Raw genomic sequence first — 18,575 nt, 5'->3', positions numbered from 1 at the left:
ACTGCACTGTAAGTGTAAAATGCGTATATATTGTATTGTAAAGTTACTGTGGCTTACACTGTGCAAACTGTGTATATATTGCATTGTAAAGTTAGTGTGGTTTATGTTATAGGATGACTAGAGAGGATGGCTGTGTGTCCTATCGCAAGGGACATTTAGATTCAGTACATGGATAACCACGAGAGATTTTGTACTTGGAAAATTATATGTGCTATAGTTATTGAAGCACAATCGTCAAGAGGAGATATTACTTACACATTGGTTGGTGTCGGAAAGTAGCAGCAATCGTAATGTTTAATTGTACCGGTAGTTACACTGGTAAATATCTTCCTGGCTTCCAATATTCTTGGGAGTCTAGTATGTATTTGATAATGAGTAGACGTAGACAACTTTACGAGTTTAACTGTCAATGCAGATTAGCGATCTGTGCAAAATAATTTTACCTCTGAAAGCCAGAGAAAGAAAAGGTGGATGGTGCTTCCATACCGATGGCATCAGTAATTAGGTGAGTAAATTCAATAAGAGCCAATCATAATGCTCCATCGTTTGTTCTGGGATACAGGAGCATCTACATACCGGAGGGAACGTTTGCGTCTGTTGAGAGCAGGAAGAGTGCAATCGATGTTACACTACTGGCCATTAAAATTGCTGCACCACGGAGATGACGTGCTACAGACACGAATTTTAACCGACAGGAAGAAGATGCTGTGATATGCAAATGATTAGCCTTTCAGAGCATTCACACAAGGTTGGCGCCGGTGGCGACACCTACAACGTGCTGACAAGAGGAAAGTTTACAACCGATTTCTCATACACTAACAACAGTTGACCGACGTTGCCTGGTGAACCGTTGTTGTGATGCCTCGTGTAAGGAGGGTAAATGCGTACCATTACGTTTCCGACTTTGATAAAGGTCAGATTGTAGCCTATCGCGATTGTGGTTTATCGCGACATTGCTGCTCGCGTTGGTCGAGATCCAATGACTGTTGGCAGAATATGGGCTCGGTGGGTTCAGGAGGGTAATGTGGAACGCCGTGCTGGAACCCAACGGCCTCATATCACTAGCGGTCGAGATGACAGGCATCTTATCCGCATGACTGTAACGGATCGTGCAGCCACGTCTCGATCCCTGAGTCAACAGATGGGGACGTTTGCAAGACAACAACCGTCTGCATGAACAATTCCATGACGTTTGCAGCAGCATTGACTGTCAGCTCAGAGACCATGGCTGCGGTTACCCTTGACGCTGCATCACAGACAGGAGCGCCTGCGATGGTGTACTCGACGACGAACCTGGGTGCACAAATGGCAAAACATCATTTTTTTCGGATGAATCCAGGTTCTGTTTACAGCATCATGATGGTAGTATCCGTGTTTGGCGACATCGCGCACATTGGAAGCGTGTATTCGTCATCGCCATACTGGCGTGTCACCCGGCGTGATGGTATGGTGTGCCATTGGTTACACATCTCGATCACCTCTTGTTCGTATTGACAGCACTTTGAACAGTGGATGTTACATTTCAGATGTGTTACGACCTGTGGCTCTACCTTTCATTCGATCCCTGCGAAACCCTACATTTCAGGATAGCAGCAGGATAATGGACGACCGCATGTTGCAGGTTCTGTACGGGCCTTTCTGGATACAGAAAATGTTCGACTGCTGCCCTGGCCAGCACATTCTCCAGATCTCTCACCAACTGAAAATGTCTGGTCAATGGTGGCCGAGCAACTGGCTCGTCACAATACGCCAGTCACTACTCTTGATGAACTGTGGTATCGTGTTGAAGCTGCATGAGCAGCTGTACCTGTACACGCCATCCAAGCTCGGGTTTGACTCAATGCCCAGATATATCAAGGCTGTTATTACAGCCAGAGGTGGTTGTTCTGGGTACTGATTTTTCAGGATCTATGCACCCAAATTACGTGAAAATGTAATAACATGTCAGTTCTAGTATAATATACCTGTCCAATGAATATCCGTTTATCATGTGCATTTCTTCTTGGTGTAGCAATTTTAATGGCCAGTAGTGTATTTTCGTAAACAGGTTCCGTTACAGTAAGAATTTTCGAGCACACAAACTAAGACATCAAGAAAGCGAGCGTTAACTATTTCTGGGACGCTATACACATCCCGAGAGGTCGAGTTGGTAGCTATTTTTTTCACAAGGCCATGTGACATAAGAATAACGTTTTAGATGCTGAATCGCCACGCGGCGAGGCGGGAGCCACGTTGGGGCAGATATGCACGGCTGAAGGTGTGTGTCAACGCATCCTGTGCTATTCTGACTTCAGTGGTAAAGACAAGTGGTGCCTGGAGATGTCTCGCATATGAGATTGGCGTGAGCGCACCTTGGAATGCTATGATCTCAGTATAACCATTACTGTATAGAGGTATGTAACTTTCTCCTGCATTCGATGACTGCGGCTCGCTGCTGCTGAGACGGAGTGCACGGGATCTGAGCGGGGGCCTATGTGTGCTTTGACAGCCAACAGCCACCTCACTTAGCGGGGTTTGTGGCATGTGCGGACCAGCTTCGATCATATGTGCACTCTGTAAATATGTCTTCGCTCCGGTGCTTTGCGATCACGTCATCATCTGCGTCTAGGTGATAGGAAATTCTCAGATGTGAAGTATGAATGGGGATGTCACAACCTCATGCTTGTGGGCAGCTGTGCACAGTTTGACATTTGACAGATGCGTCACTTATTGCTACCTCCTGTGTACTCTATTGGATAGGGGGTGGCTGACTGCTTGCATGGGTTGATTGCATTATTTCACAAGCAGGTCTGTTGGCCATGCTATGCACTATTTGGACAGTATTGAGCGCGTCTACACATGAGTGTGAAGCATTATTTAGGAGCAGTTTGCTATTGTGTACTGAAATTAGGAGTTGGTTGTGTGTCTGTGGGCTGTGCAACATGATCCCAGACACATCAAGGTGGGTGTTTTGTATCACTGTGATAGATATATTCCATCCCTAAACAAGTTGTTTCAAAATAAATAGAGTGTAATCCTTCTTTACTCTCCCCAGCAGTCCAGAGCAGGCTGAGTCAATTTCGCGCCATTTTCCCCCCACCATCTTGGATTAGGTCACAGGAGGAAAGACAGCATCATTTGGTGACAGTACAGTGTACTAGGTCAGTTGGACTCTAAATCTCGTGGTGGAGAGACTGTTTGCAAAATAAAGACTTGTATCCAGAGTCACGCCATTACCCCAGCCATCTTGGGTTACGTCACGAAACGGACGATAGGGTTCTCTGCTGGTGGTACTGAGTGCTAGAACTCGTGGAGAACACGCTGTTTGACGCCATCATGGGTACCTGTACTTGCGTCATCACCTGATGTCACGGTAGCGCTCTCTGGTGGCTACGATATGAACTGAGCCAGTTGGGCTCTGGAGCTCGTGATGAACACACATCTTAGATTACGTACTTGCGTCATCACCTGACATCACTACAGCATCCTCTAGTGGCATCGATATGAACTAAGCCAGTTGGGCTCTGGATTCACTGGCGAATACACTGGGTGGTGGTGTTGCCTTAAATTGTTTAAATAAAGACTGGTGTATGATTTTGACAGTTGTCGATTAGCAAGTATGTTTGCAGGGTCTTTTAGATGGATTATTATTTTGACAATTTAAGGGTTGTTTGGCTCTCTGGACGTAAATATACTGGATTATTTACGAGTGGATTGCATGTCTGTATGCTGTGCAATGCATTATTTTTGACTGTTTACAATTAGCAAGCACATGTGTAGTTTGCAGATCCGTATGCTGTGGAGCATGTCAGAGTGTGTGTTCTGTGATAAATATACTCCACCCCTAAATAAATTGCTCCAAAATAAATAAAGTACACTCTTTCCTCTCTCCAGCAGCCTAGTGCAGGCTGAGTCCTTTTATCACCAACCCCTAGGAAGAGGTGATGGTTGGGTGACTTAGGTTAGTGGAGGTGAGCTTCGTTTGCAACAACTTTCTTAGGTTGTTAGCGAAACCCCAAGTGAGCTTTGTTTACTCCAGTTCTTAGGAGGAAGTGGTGGTCAGGTGACTTAGGTTAGTGGAGGTAGGCCAAGTGAGCTATCTTCCCACCATTTTCTTTGCTTAGTAGAGATAACCGGGGTGTGGTGCATTACCCTGCTCTAATTTGAACTTCGCACCGTTTTTCTGGGGGGGGGGGAGGGGGGCGTGGCACTTTCCTGCAAAAATTCAAATTTCCCACCAAAATCCTCCATCTTGATTGACGTCACGGCCGCCATCTTGGATGATGTCATTGCTCCAGGTTGGATAACGGTACTTTGGACTGGTGCCCACCTTGTTCCAATACTTGCATTGTCAGTTGAGTACCATTCTGTCTGCCATGAATCAGTTCTCCAATAGTTTAATCTCCATTTGTCGATTATGTCTTGTCCAGTTATTTCTCTCATTTTGTCACATCATCCCCTCTTCAGCCGGTCGGATGCTGCTCTGTGGCGAACTGTAATAGCTGTAGGAAAAACTCCCAGTATGACACATAGTGCTTTAACTGAGGCTGTGCCGAAAGCTCCTGAGATTCTGAGGAGAACACCTCTCTGTTGGCGCCTCACAATGGTTTTATGTGTACTTAAGCATAATCGATGTGACAAGCACTAGCCGCAAAACAAGTTATTGACTCAAAGAGTGCTGTATAATATGTCGTCATTGTCTGTAGGGGTAGTCTGTATCGTATAGGGTTCAGTCATGCAAGTTTATGAATCAGTTTCGTTGCTTTGTTAATTGTTAGTCTGGCATATTCGTTAAAGTGTAAATCTTCATCAGTATATGTAAAGGTTTTTTAAACTACCGCTAGCAGTCACAAACTTTGTCAACTATTGTATTACTTATTTATTTAAATAAAAACTTTGTCAACTATTGTATTACTTATTTATTTAGATAAATAAGCAATACAATAGTTGACAAAGTTTGTGACAGGTAGCGCTATTTAAAAAAAAAATCCTTTACATATTTCTTGAGACAGTCACGGTCGAAAAATAGTCAAAATGGCTTCATCAGTACAAATGTCAAGGTATCTTGTGACAGCTTTCCTGTTCATAGATATGTCGTTTAACTTTGTACTAGGATTTCTTCACTGTATCGTGTTATTTAGCTCTTGATGTAGTTTCCGGTTTCGAGTGCTGCGGTGTTTCGTCAGTTACGGATTGTTGTGATTTTCTACTGTGAGCTTTTTGTGTGTTCATGTTGTTTTTACTATCCATACGGTTTTTGGTAACTTTCTGTTGTTTGAAGTTTTCTGTTCGCGTTTTTTTTTTCACACAGGTAATTGTTTCTCGCTTTAGAGTTGCTTTTTCGTGCGTATACTTACCGTAGATGAAAAGCACGGTTTGAATGTACGGTTTACACTTTGATGTGCCATATTCATATTTTTCTGCAGTTGTTATTTCATTGTAGGTAACAAGTCATTTCATGACGGAAGAATTAATTTACGTTTATGTTGTTTGGGTGCGCCCAGATGTGCTGATGTTTCGTTTGTGTCATAATGCTCTTCTGGATGAGCTTGACCGTGTCTCGGATTCTATCGTAGTTTTTATGTACTCCTGTTAACTGTGGTGTGTTGTGTTTAACGGCTTGTGTCACGATCCCGTTCTTGTTACTGGGGACTTCTTCAAAAATATTCAGATATGTGTGAAATTTTATGGGACTTAAGTGCTAAGGTTATCAGTCCCTAAGCTTACACACTACTTAACTTAAATTATCCTAAGGACAAACACACACACCCATGTCCAAGGGAGGACTCGAACCTTCGCCGGGACCAGCCGCACACACCATGACTGCTGCAGTCCTGAGACCGCTCGGCTAATCCCGCGCGGCGGACTTCTTCCATTTCTTGTACTCTAGAGCTGTAACCGTTTGGAGTGTTGTGCGCTGGGAAAGTTCATCTGTTTTTTTTATTTTTTTTTTTTTGAGAAAAAAGTTCGTCAGGTTAGCGGGGACGCTTGATGTGACTCGCCACATGGTGCTGTAGAAACACGCATCGTCGATGTAATCTGTTAGACAAAAATATTTTTCTTGCACAATGTTGCAACTACTGTACGGATTTATGTCCGTTATAGAGTCTGTGGTCAGCAGCGGCCGAAGTTATCTCCAGGCTACTGCACGTTGCCACACTCTTGTTTTGGTTGCTGGTGAGTTTTGTTTGCTTTTACAGCGTGAGATGCTGGTGTTCATACCTGTGTTTCGTTAAGAGGACGTCTTAACATTTCCGTTGTATTCATATCCCTGCCTAAATTTCCAAATAGTATTGTTGTTGTCTCACTGCTTTTGTTTTGATGTGAGCTAGTTGAGATTGTTGGTGACATTATAGGGCCTTATTACACTAGGCCGCTAGGCGACGCAGCCAGCCACGCCACCGGAGGCGCTGTTCCTATTACACTAATCAATTTACAGCAATCCTGGACGAAGAAGACATTATGAATGAAGAAAAAAAATGAAACTTCTATTTCGTTTGATAATGGACCTCCATGCAGGATCTCTCAGCACAAATCTAAAAAAAGAACCAGCAACGACGATGAGCAAATTGAAGTTCTAAAGAAAAGATTGCATCGGAAGACAAATCTCGTACTTTACATGAAACAGATGAGGATAAGCTGTTTCTCTTCTCTATGTTAACTGAGATTCATAAAGTACCTGTTGAAAACAAATTAAAACTCTGGCCAGACATGATTCCTCTCGTCGCTGCTGTCCAAATACCTGTACAGTAAGGATGGCGGTAAATGGGTTATACTGGACCTTTCACTCCTCTGCCACCACCATCAATGCTACACTATCCTACAGAACCACAGCCTATGCAAATGCAGTGCATGCCATATCGGCCTATGGAACAACATCCTATGCAACAGAAAACAATGTTTCAGCCAGGACTAGTGGATAAGCAATCACAAGTTCAATTTTTCCAGACTCAGTTTCAACAATTCCCAAATGCAAACGTGCCCTTACAATCTCCTCCATGTGCAGATAATTCAGTCACATCAAATGAAGATTCTAATAGTCAAATGAGTGAACCTTTGCTCTTCAATATGTAATGTATATATACAAATATTCCACACATATAATGTACAAAACGTTTCGAAATAAATGTTCTTATCACTGTTATTTTTGTAAATAAAAGTTCTTATTAGTGTTCTGCTTTTTGTCACACTTAAATCAGACTATTCTGCTTGGTGTTTTAACACCCATGTGAATATTAGCAAAAAATAAATAAAAGGCAGCTATTTTAAAAATTAATCTTGAATCAATTTCCTTTTGACATAATAGGGTATGTTAACCGTTTTCAAAAGTAACTAATATTTGCTGAGGCAAAAAATTTAATAACTTTCAAAGCAATTTATTGGTTTACTTAACTCAAAATGACTGATAATTTTTCCTCTGGTGAGATACACTTTCTCATTTTCGTTCCTTTCCCGGTAATATCAGCCTTTATTAACGACAGTAACTCAAAAAAAAGACGATTTAGACATTCGTAGGTAGTTAAAAAACTTGTTGTCTAATCACAGTTCATCAAAAGAGTATAATACAACCCTTTAGATTCTCTTAACTATAGCACAGGGTGTACATGCATCTTCCTCTCCCTTCGCCTTCTCCTTTTCATTAAAAGCGCTAGGAGGAGCATGTATGTATAGTTGTTGTCCGAAATGTTCAGTGGTCACTAACGCACAGCAGCGAACTGACGACATGGTGGTCAAACCGAATGGTGGTCGCGGGACTGACTGCGCCGCCTGATGACCCAGTGGAAGAGGCTATGTTTGACACAATGCCCCACCATGACTCTCCGCCACCAGTGGCGGCCGACGTGGTGGCGGGGTAAGGCAGCCACCTTGTGACGGCGCCACTGGCTGCCCTAGTCTAAAGCCTAGTTTACAAGACGACATTGGGTTGCGCCACTCGTTGCGTGGAATGAGTTGCACGCAAGTGGTTTCATATATGGCTGCGGAAAATGGCTCAGTTAATTAGTGTATAGCGTTTAAGATGGATACTTGTGTTCAGTTGTAGAACCAAGATCGCTTGAGACAGTAACATGCAATAGTTGTTGCGATCGTTTTTTTTAACATCTGGCCGATTACGTCTCTCTTTTTAAAACACAGTGGTAGCACTCGCAGGAAGAAATCTAAGAGACATGCATACACATCGTTGATTATCGGTCAGTATTATTTCGCATCATAGGCAATCAGCTATTGACAAAGTATTATACTTAGTAGTAGGGGACACATGATACGTTCACACTTGCGTATCAGGTTTATAAAGTATACGTTTGTGTAAAGGAAATGACTCTGTCCAGTCGTAAGGAAGATATATATAGATTTCCATTTCCAGAGCCATAGCCTTCAGCAGAGCGTATTTCCTATACTTTGCTCATTGTTGAATACCGTTCAATTGAGACCGCGATCGTAACATTTAATTGTAAGTATAATGATAAAACATATATGCAGCGGTTTTTTTAGAATGTTTCTGTGTATGCATGGGCTGTGGTGGGATTGATTCACGTTTCCCGTTAATGGCAGCATCAGTCCGAATGCAAAGGCCTGTTGGAGCGTAAGAATGTATCTGAGCTAACTTTTCCATCCTCTAGACCACCGAATAGCGAACTAATACTTAGTATGTGTTGGATAGCTTTCGTGATCATGCGAAAATTCGAGAACGAATATGGAGATGCGTTTGTGTTGGACTGTTGTTCCCTCCTATGTAAATTGCTCGGTTGACCGCTTCTGCACATTTCGCGCCTTTATTTAGTTGAGAGAAGATCGATTGTGGAGTGTGCATCTAACTCGTGAAAGAGACATTTCCTTGTTCTCTAGACATGAGAAACACCTTACTTGGCTTCTAAATTATAGGGATGATTTGGAATCTGTTACGTCAGTAAGATCGGTGTATTCGTGGGTGGAAATATCATTTTTCATTTGTTTGTTTATAGTTACTCAGTGGTCTAGAGCACGCTCCACCTAGCTACAGTATCGGGTTTGTAGAGAAATAATTTCCAGGGTATATCTTCGGACTTACGTCTCGTGAGCGATCGGAAGGCTACTTCTGTGTGCTTGATATCGAGAAGTACCGCGAAAATGATATAATATTATCGTAAAATATGCGAAAATAGTAGTGCTCTTGTATTCAAGCACTTGTCATCAGTGGGAGAACAGTGTAATTGAGTAAGTCTTTCCGTATTTGACGATATGTATGGCACTTTGCGAGGTTTAGTTGTCGCTGCAATATGGCGATCAGTGAAAGTCTCGTCTGCAGAAAGAAAGAAAAGGCAGATAGTGCTTCCCTAGGACTGAGGAGCATCGTGACATATAGCAGGTGTAAGTGTAGGTATAGCATAATTTTTTCTGGTGCTGTACAGATGTAAAAGACAAGTGCACTGTTCGTGTAAAATGTGTATATATTGCATTGTAAAGTTAATGTGGATCATGTTGTGTAAAATGTGTATATATTGCATTGTAAGGTTACTGTGGTTTATGTTGTGGCATGACTAGAGAGGATGATGGTGTGTCCTATCATGACTATGTATAGATTCAGTACATCGATAAACACGAGAGATTTTTTATGTGGAAAATTATTTGCGCTATAGATACTGAGATTTGTTCCAGAAGCACAGCCATCAAGAGGAGACATAACATGTATGTACATCGATCGGTGTCAAACTATTGCAGCAATTGTAATATTTAATTGTACTTACACTGTTGAATATGTTCTTGGATTCAAATATCCTTGTGAGTCTCACATGTATTTGATGATCTATAGACAACTTTACGCATTTAACTGTCAATACACTTTAGCGAGCTGTGCAAAATAATTTTACCACTGAAAGTCCTGTCTGCAGAAAGAAAGAAATGGTGGATGGTGCTTTGATACCGACGACAACAGTAATTCGGCGGGTAAATTCGATAAGAGCCAGTCATAATGCTCTATTCATTCAGATCCTTTGTGCTGTGATATAGGAGCCTCTACATAGCAGTGAGAACATCTGCGTATGTTGAGAGCAGGAAAGCTATCACGTTAGGAGCGCTGGGAAGCCTGCATTCGACGTTATTATGCGTTATTTTCGTAAACAGGTTCTGTTAGGGCAATAACTTTCTTGCATACAAGCTGAGACGTAAAGAAAGCAAGCGTTAACTATTTCTGTGACAGTATACAATTTCCGCGAGGTCGACACACTTCTTGTTTTTTGTACATAGTCACGTGACATGAGTGTAAGATTGAGAACATTGTTAGATGCGTTTGCAAAGGTTTGTAGCTACACTGTCATCAACAGTAAAGACAAGTGCTGTCCGGGGGTGTCTCGCATATGGGGTTGTGCCTTGGAGTTCTGTGACGTCAGTATAACAGTTGCTGTATTCTTGAAAATAGATGCAACTTACACTTGCGTCCGGTGGCGGCTCGCAAGTGTGACAGTGCACGTGTCCCTGGCTGGTTCCGCCAGCATCGGTGCCTAGGTGAACATGTATTTGGATAGGAATTTCTCTCGTGTCAAGTATGAACAGTATGTCACTGCATCATGCCTGAGGGCACCTGTGTGTAGTTTTGTAGTTTGACAGCTGACGGCCACCTCACTTCGCGTGGTTTGCCGCTAACCACCACTGCACTCTACTGGACAGGGGGTGGAGGACGGTGTCTGCGTGCGTTGATTGCGTGTCTGTTGCATTATTTTGCGAGCATGTCTGCAAGTTGCGCTTTGGGTTATTTGGACAGTTTACGAGTACTGAGCGTGTCTACACATCACTGTGCTGCATTATTTAGGAGGAGTCTGCATGTCTGTACTGAAATTATCTCGGTAAATTAGGAGTAGTTTTCGTGTCTGGTGAGTGCTATTTAGGAGTAGTTTGCAGATCTGTGGGTTGTGTGGTGTGAACCCAGGCATCTCAGAGCATGTGTTTTGTATCAGTCTGATAAATATACTCCATCCCTAATTAAAATGTTCAGAGATAAATAGAGTACACTCCTTCCTTACCCTCCCCAGCAGGCTAGCGCAGGCTGAGTAATATTCACGCCATTTTCTCCCTCCAGATTAGGTCACAAGAGGGATGACAGCACCTCTGGTGGCAGTAATGTGTACTAGGTCATTTGGAGTCTAGATCCTGTGGAGGAGACATTGCTTGCAAAATAAAAACATATATGTCCATCATAGGCAGAGTCGCTTTCCCACCATTCTCCCCCCCCCCCATCTTGGATGGCGTCATGCACTGTGCACGTTAGTACCTGTTAGTGCACGTTAGTACACTTTAGTACACATTAGTGTACGTTAGCCTGACAACATGGGTTGGTAAGGGGACGTGGCGGTCGGTTGAGGATCGTGATGGAGACTCTAACTATTTCCTTCCAAGTCCAGGTGGGTGTGGCATTCGCGAAAATTCATCCTAAGTCCATGGTAGCGCTCTCTGGTGGTGTCAATATGTACTACGCCTCGCAGTGAACACAATGTATGCCGCCATCTTGAATAACGGTAGTCGCATCATCAGATGACGTCACGGACGACAGCGCCCTCTGCTGGTGGTAGTGTGTACTAAGTCAGTTGGAGTCCAGACCTCTTGGCGAACACACTGGATGGTGGTGCTGTCTACAATTGTTTAAATAAAGACTTTTGCATGATTTCGTTAGCTGACGATTAACTTCATCTGATAGAGAACTCAATAAGATTTTTACTGTGTCTCTCTCCTCTCTCATATCAAAAACAAATACTGTATGCATGCCAGCATCGAGCACACATTATGATCCTGTTAAATTTACAGGTATTGATCAACTGCACAGACCAGTTTAAAGTTTCATCGCCTTCACTGTAGGAGGATGATCGTGTCCTGCAGTCTATACTGTAAGTCGCAAGAGACGCTCCCTGTGACCGTCTCGTTGTTTGAAACATAGTTTTTTTTTCTGCTGTAACTCGCTTTGTACGCTACTATACATTTTGTTTTTCCACCACGACTTTGAGGTCTGTGCCAGGTTCTAAACTGCCATTAACACGTTGTGATCCATGCCTTGTCGCAGAAAACTAGATGTCACACAGTGTAAAATAATGTTGTTTGCTGCTACCGTAACACACCACACACACACACTTTGGATGATTTTAAATAAAAGTCAGTTACAACATAAGGTAACTGGAAGAGTTTTGCGGCGTTGTGGAGAGTTTCCAAACTACAGTGAAACTGATTGACGAGCTCTACATTTGAACTCATCTGTCACAGTGACAGAATATCTGATGGCTCTGCGTTCCATTTCGACTGATTCCTCATATTGCAGTCATGTACGCGATCACTGTTTCAGTGCTAGCTACAGTGAGAAGGTGTTACCCCTCTACAAAACTCTTTCTTAAACTCAAACAAGCGTTGTCAGTCAATCATTATGTGGTAACCAACAGCGTGCCAGAAGATTGGATGGAAAAGACCCCGTCAATGTACTGAAATAATAACCATCACAGTTGATAATGCGAACAATTTTAGCAATTTTCCAGTAATTTCAACACTGACCAATCATGCGACAGCAGGTTTCCCAATTTCATTATCATAGCTAAACAACCTCTTCTCCACTTTGCGAGTATCATCGCGAATGTAGATAGATGACAGTGCAGTACGTGTATTCATTGTTAATTCTCGAACACATACATCATATATTTCTGACACCACGAGCATAGTGCTTAATTTACGATCTGTCTCTATGCTGATGGGAGTCACAGAGCATTCTCGCAGTCTTAGGATAAAATTAGAGACTGAAAGACCCCCCCCCCCCCTCCCCCACTGTCGCTGGCCAACCCACCCTGCAGCGCCGTTTCCGATTTAATCTGCAGCCGACCCGAAGTAGACTGCTACATTCTACATTTTGTGAATCAATGGAGTTTGCCGAGTCCTCACCCATCCAAGTACACGGGATTTCTCGAGATATGCCTATGTCGAGGAGGTTAGCACTCCTTATCAATGTGCAGTAACATGTTTGAAAGTGTCGTGATGTAATAGCAGACAGTTAAGAAGAACAAACGGATGATTTGTACGTGATGGAGCTCCAGACAGGTGTAGTTCGAAGAATTTTACGTAAATCAATCAAGCTATCAATTTTAAAGTATTATTCCGGAGTCTAGGATCAGTACCTGGAAGGTATTGGTAAGAGTGAACATAAACACACGCATTCCTTAGTCTAAAATGTCCCGCACTTAAAACGGGCTACAATGTCAGGTCGCTTCAGTTTCCGACCTATCAGTTGTATGGAATCCAGCACTGTTAATATTCCAATGTAAGAAATATATTTCAAGCGCATGACATACATCGTTCTTCTCGGTTTCTCTACGTAAACTATGTTATCGAACCGTAAAGCGAAAATCTACTTCTTTAAAACATCGTCTCTGTGTGATACAAGCACAATATAGCTTTCTGGTGATGTATAATGTTCACTGTTTACGTCTGATCACGGTTCAGAAATTATACTATGCCCACATCAGTCCTACATAAAATGATCGTTAGTAATGGAGAATACCTGTTACAAGGAAACAGATAAACGCATAGCAGCAGCATCCGAAATGTGAAATTACAAGTCATTCAGCCGCTAACTCTGTAAACAGCACATCTGCCAGGCAAATGTATACACGGGGATTGCAGTGCCTCACAAACACCTATCACTAACTTAGAACCATCTTAGTTATTAAGCTGAAGTCTCGATTTTACACTCAAGATGCGACAGGGGGATGGAGTACACTGCATAAATCATAGTTCGTTTAGAGGAGTGTGTCACGTTTCATCACACTTGAGATGGAAGTCCTCTGATGACTGGCAGGTTTGCCCTTAACGATCGCAAGTAGACAGTGCTCTAAATCACATACAGGGCATATGGTGGTATATGAGTCGAATGCAGGCTATGTCACAAGACTGATGCATTCTGACAGAACAGCGGAAATATTGACCTGCAGCAGCTTGTTCCTCATTAGAATGCATCATCAGTCTACCATTAAATCGTACCTTGTTACAGCTCCATCTCAATCGATCACCCCGTCCACTCTCTGTTATCCTTTAACGCAGATGCATGTATATTTAGAGGCAGATTGTTCTCTGTCTTCCTGAAAAGCGTCAGGTACTGTAGTCAACTCACATGTATCACTGGTACCTCAACAGACATACAGTATAATGCTGCCTTGATGAAAAAAAGTGATTGCTTCCCTGGTTCCCTCTGCTTCCATGTCGACTTTTTCTTGGATTCCTCTTGCTGTCGCATACTCGCTCCCATGTACAAATTGTTCTGCGCCAACCAATAAATACACAAGTACTTCCATAATTTCCCCGCATTTCGGTGTGTATTCGCTCAATTTACAGTATTGTATTCTCCCATCATTTTTCGCAATTTTTTCGATTTTATGTCAGTTCTATCCATGCGATAATGACATAAACTCTTGTTCTGTGTTCTAAAATTACTTGTAAATGGAGTACAGCTGCCAACACCTAGGCCAAATTCACTGATTGGTATGCATAATATAGAACTCTACTCGATTGTATCCAGTCGCTACCCCCCCCCCCCTTACATATTCCACATTTGGAGAGCATTTGCTCTGTTTTCTTTATGTCTATGCATATGCATGTGTTGCAGATGGCTCCCATGACCAGCAGTAGACCTGAGTTAGCATTCGAGTGTGGATCTGCTGCGAGTTATACCAGAGTGATGTTGGGATGCAGATCCACAATATGCTGCTCCCGGAATAGGGTTTGAAGGTGGATCTGTCACACACAAGGTACAGAGTGGTGTTGGGCTGCAGATCCACAATATACCACATCTGATTTAGCATTCGAGTGTGGATCTGCAGCGCACTATACATCCGGACTGATGCTCGGAGATGGATCCACCACACGTCACATCTGGGATAGGGTTCGGATGTGGACTAATCATGCATTACACCCGAACACATGCTCCATGTTCGAAGTTTGGTCCAGCAGTGGGGGGACTGGGTTGTTCCATAGATAGTGATGTTGATTACAGTATGCCAACCTGCGTCGGTCATGTCTTTCCAAGCATTATGTCCGCAGGTGCAGCATTCATTATCACACATATTACCGGACGACTGTCCTTTGTAGCACTTGTTTGAGAGAGTCTTAGCAGTGTGCAGCACGTTCCAGAAGCGCTGATTCGAACACTTTGTTAGATAATTTCCTAGGACTGAGGAGAATCGAGACATATAGCCGTTGTGAGTGTAGGCATAACATTATCTTTTTGGGTGCTGTACAGATATAAAAGATAAATTCACTGTTTGTGTAAAATGTGTATGTATTACAGTGTAATGTTACTGTGGCTTATGTTAAGGCATGACCAGAGAAGATAAGTGTGTGTCCTATCGTGAGGGACATATAGATTCAGCACATCGATAACTGCAGGGAAATGAGAGAGATTTTTACGTTGAAAATTATGTGCACTATAGATACTGAGATTTGTACCAGAAGCACAGCCTCAAGAGGAGACATTACCTGTACATCTATGAGTGTCAGACTGCAGCAGCAATTGTAATATTTAATTGTAGTTACACTGGTAAATATATTCCTGGCTCTCTATATACTTGTGAGTCTTGTATGTATTTGATAATCTGTAGACAACTTTTGCGGGGTTTAACTGTCAGTGCAATGTAGCGATCTGTAGCAAATAATTTTGCCGCTGAAAGTCTCATCTGCAGAAAACAATGGCGGATGGTGCTCCCACACCTGCAGCAGCAGCAGTTTGACCGGTAAATTCAGTGACAAACAGGCTGTCCCGTTTGGATCGCTAGGAAGCATTGGAACATCTCTCTCAGCACTGGACCCACACCGCACCTAAGTGTCATCGCGCTAGCAACAGTGTCAAGTATGAAAGAGATGCCACCACCTCATCCTTGTGGGGCCCGAACTGACACCTACGCCTCGCTTGGCAGCTGACAAACGCTTCGTAACTTTGCGGGGAGCACCGATGCATCCTGACTGCCGGTGCACGTGTGCGGAGTCATTGGCATCTACGTTGGATGTCGAATGGCGGAATGTGTTTTTTATTAGCGATCTTTCGTTTAAACTATGTTCCATCGATTTCACCGACAAATAGGATGCTGCGAATTAAGGAAAAAAAACTACCCCATACATGTGAACAGTATCGATTTAATTAATTTGCATAAATTTTTTATATCAACATGATGTTAGTGGTACAATAGTTAAGGGGGAGGGGGGGTTGTGTGAGCGGGTGACATGGAGCAGAACAGCAGGTTAAGTGCAGAACAATAGGTTAATTTGCATAATTTTTATGTCAGGTGCAGTACAATAGTATGAGGGGATGGGTGACAAAGAAGAATGCGCCAGAAATGACGTTCAAAAGCATGTGAAATTCGAAACGTGTACCAGAAATTGGTGGGAGGACATAACTAATTACTTAATTTGGTATCAAAGGTGGTATAATAGTTTAAGGAAGTGTGGGTGACATGGAAAACCACTTAACAGAACAGTACGTTAAGTGCCGACAAAGGGCACAAAAAGACACATAGAGGCAGTGCCAAACATTAGGTTGTACAATATGTTTACCCTATGTAATTTCTACATGTTTCCCAACAGCAGAGAATGATGAGCAAGAGAAATCCAACTCCACAAACTGACTTTTTTTTATAAATAATCAATATACCCTTGAATTTCCTGTTATGAGTTCCTTCCTCTCCACCACCTGACCGCCATCTTGGATTACGTCATGGAAGGGACGGCAGTGCCCTCTGGTGGCTGTACTGTGTACTAGGTCAGTTGGACTCCGGACCTGGGGGTGACCACACTTGATGGCAGTATTGCCTCTAACTGTTTAAATAAAGACTGAAAATAAAGCCCAGCACAGGCTGAGTCCTTTTCCCACCAATTGCTAGAAAGAGGTGGTGATCAGATGACTTAGGTTAGTGGAAGTAGCCCAAGTGCCCTTTCTTCCAGCCTTTTTCCTAGGTTAGTGGTATGTTGCATTGTCCTGTTGGTATTTGAACTTCCCACCATTTTCTGCGAGAGGGGGAGGGGGGGATTTACCAGAGGGGTTGAGGTTAATTAAGTTGTCAATCAAATTGATAAGAGTGAGAGGGGGTATCCAATAACTCAGACCTGAAAGTGTAACTGTAGCAGCGAGGGATGAGGTTTCCTGAGGGGGAGGGGAGTGGGAGAAGGTGGGGCAACAATAGCTTATGTGCCTGTCAATCAAAAGGAAGGATCTTTTTAGCAGAACAATAGGTTAGGTGCCTGTCAATCAAATGAGAACAATAGGTTAAGTACCTGTCAATCAAAGGAGAACAATAGTTTTGCCCCTGAGCATATACCTATCCCTGATGTAGGCAACCTGCACTAACAAAATGCACTGAAACTCAGTTAGCTATACTACGAGGTGCATTCAAGTTCTAAGGCTTCCGATTTTTTTTTCTCCAGACTGGAAAGAGATAGAAACATGCGCATTGTTTTAAAATGAGGCCGCATTCATTGTCAATACGTCTCAGAGATGGCAGCACCATATGGCAGATGGAATTTTACCGCCAGCGGCGAGAATGAGAACTGTTTTAAATACTTAAAATGGCGACGTTTTCCTTACTTGAACAGCGTGCAATCATTCGTTTTCTGAATTTGCGTGGTGTGAAACCAATTGAAATTCATCGACAGTAGAAGGAGACATGTGGTGATGGAGTTATGGATGTGTCGAAAGTGCGTTCGTGGGTGCGACAGTTTAATGAAGGCAGAACATCATGTGACAACAAACCGAAACAACCTTGGGCTCGCACAAGCCAGTCTGACGACATGATCGAGAAAGTGGAGAGAATTGTTTTGGGGGATTGCCGAATGACTGTTGAACAGATCAACTCCAGAGTTGGCATTTCTGTGGGTTCTGTGCACACAATCCTGCATGACGACTTGAAAATGCGAAAAGTGTCATCCAGGTGGGTGCCACAAATGCTGACGGATGACCGCATGGCTGCCCGTGTGGCATGTTGCCAAGCAATGTTGACGCGCAACGACAGCATGAATGGGACTTTCTTTTCGTCGGTTGTGACAATGGATGCGATGTGGATGGCATTTTTCAATCCAGAAACAAAGTGCCAGTCAGCTCAATGGCAGCACACAGATTCACCGCCACACAAAAAATTTCGGGTAACCGCCAGTGCTGAAAAAATGATGGTGTCCATATTCTGGGACAGCGAGGGCGTAATCCTTACCCATTGCGTTCCAAAGGGCACTACGGTAACAGGTGCATCCTACGAAAATGTTTTGAAGAACAAATTCCTTCCTGCACTGCAACAAAAACGTCCGGGAATGACTGCGCGTGTGCTGTTTCACCAAGACAACGCACCCGCACATCGAGCTAACGTTGCGCAACAGTTTCTTCGTGATAACAACTTTGAAGTGATTCCTCATGCTCCCTACTCGCCTGACCTGACTCCTAGTGACTTTTGGCTTTTTCCAACAATGAAAGACACTCTCCATGGCCGCACATTCACCAGCCGTGCTGTTATTGCCTCAGCGATTTTCCAGTGGTCAAAGCAGACTCCTAAAGAAGCCTTCGCCGCTGCCATGGAATCATGGCGTCAGCGTTGTGAAAAATGTGTACGTCTGCAGGGCGATTA

The 18,575-nt window shown here is 43.2% G+C and overlaps 1 protein-coding gene across 1 annotated transcript in view; it reads right to left on the bottom strand.

The window, feature by feature from the left end:
* Nucleotides 1-10,448, bottom strand: part of LOC126177474 (serine proteinase stubble-like) — a 382,648-nt gene extending 372,200 nt beyond the window's left edge. The window contains exon 1 of the mRNA XM_049924460.1: nt 10,384-10,448. Coding sequence (XP_049780417.1) covers nt 10,384-10,448 — 65 coding nt within the window. The remainder of the gene's footprint in view (nt 1-10,383) is intronic.
* Nucleotides 10,449-18,575: the final 8,127 nt, after the last annotated feature.

The sequence above is a fragment of the Schistocerca cancellata genome, chromosome 1 (genome assembly GCF_023864275.1).
Source record: "Schistocerca cancellata isolate TAMUIC-IGC-003103 chromosome 1, iqSchCanc2.1, whole genome shotgun sequence".
NCBI lineage: Eukaryota > Metazoa > Arthropoda > Insecta > Orthoptera > Acrididae > Schistocerca > Schistocerca cancellata.
The sequence above is the reverse complement of the archived record's forward strand: the minus strand, read 5'-3'. Positions and strand labels throughout refer to the sequence as shown.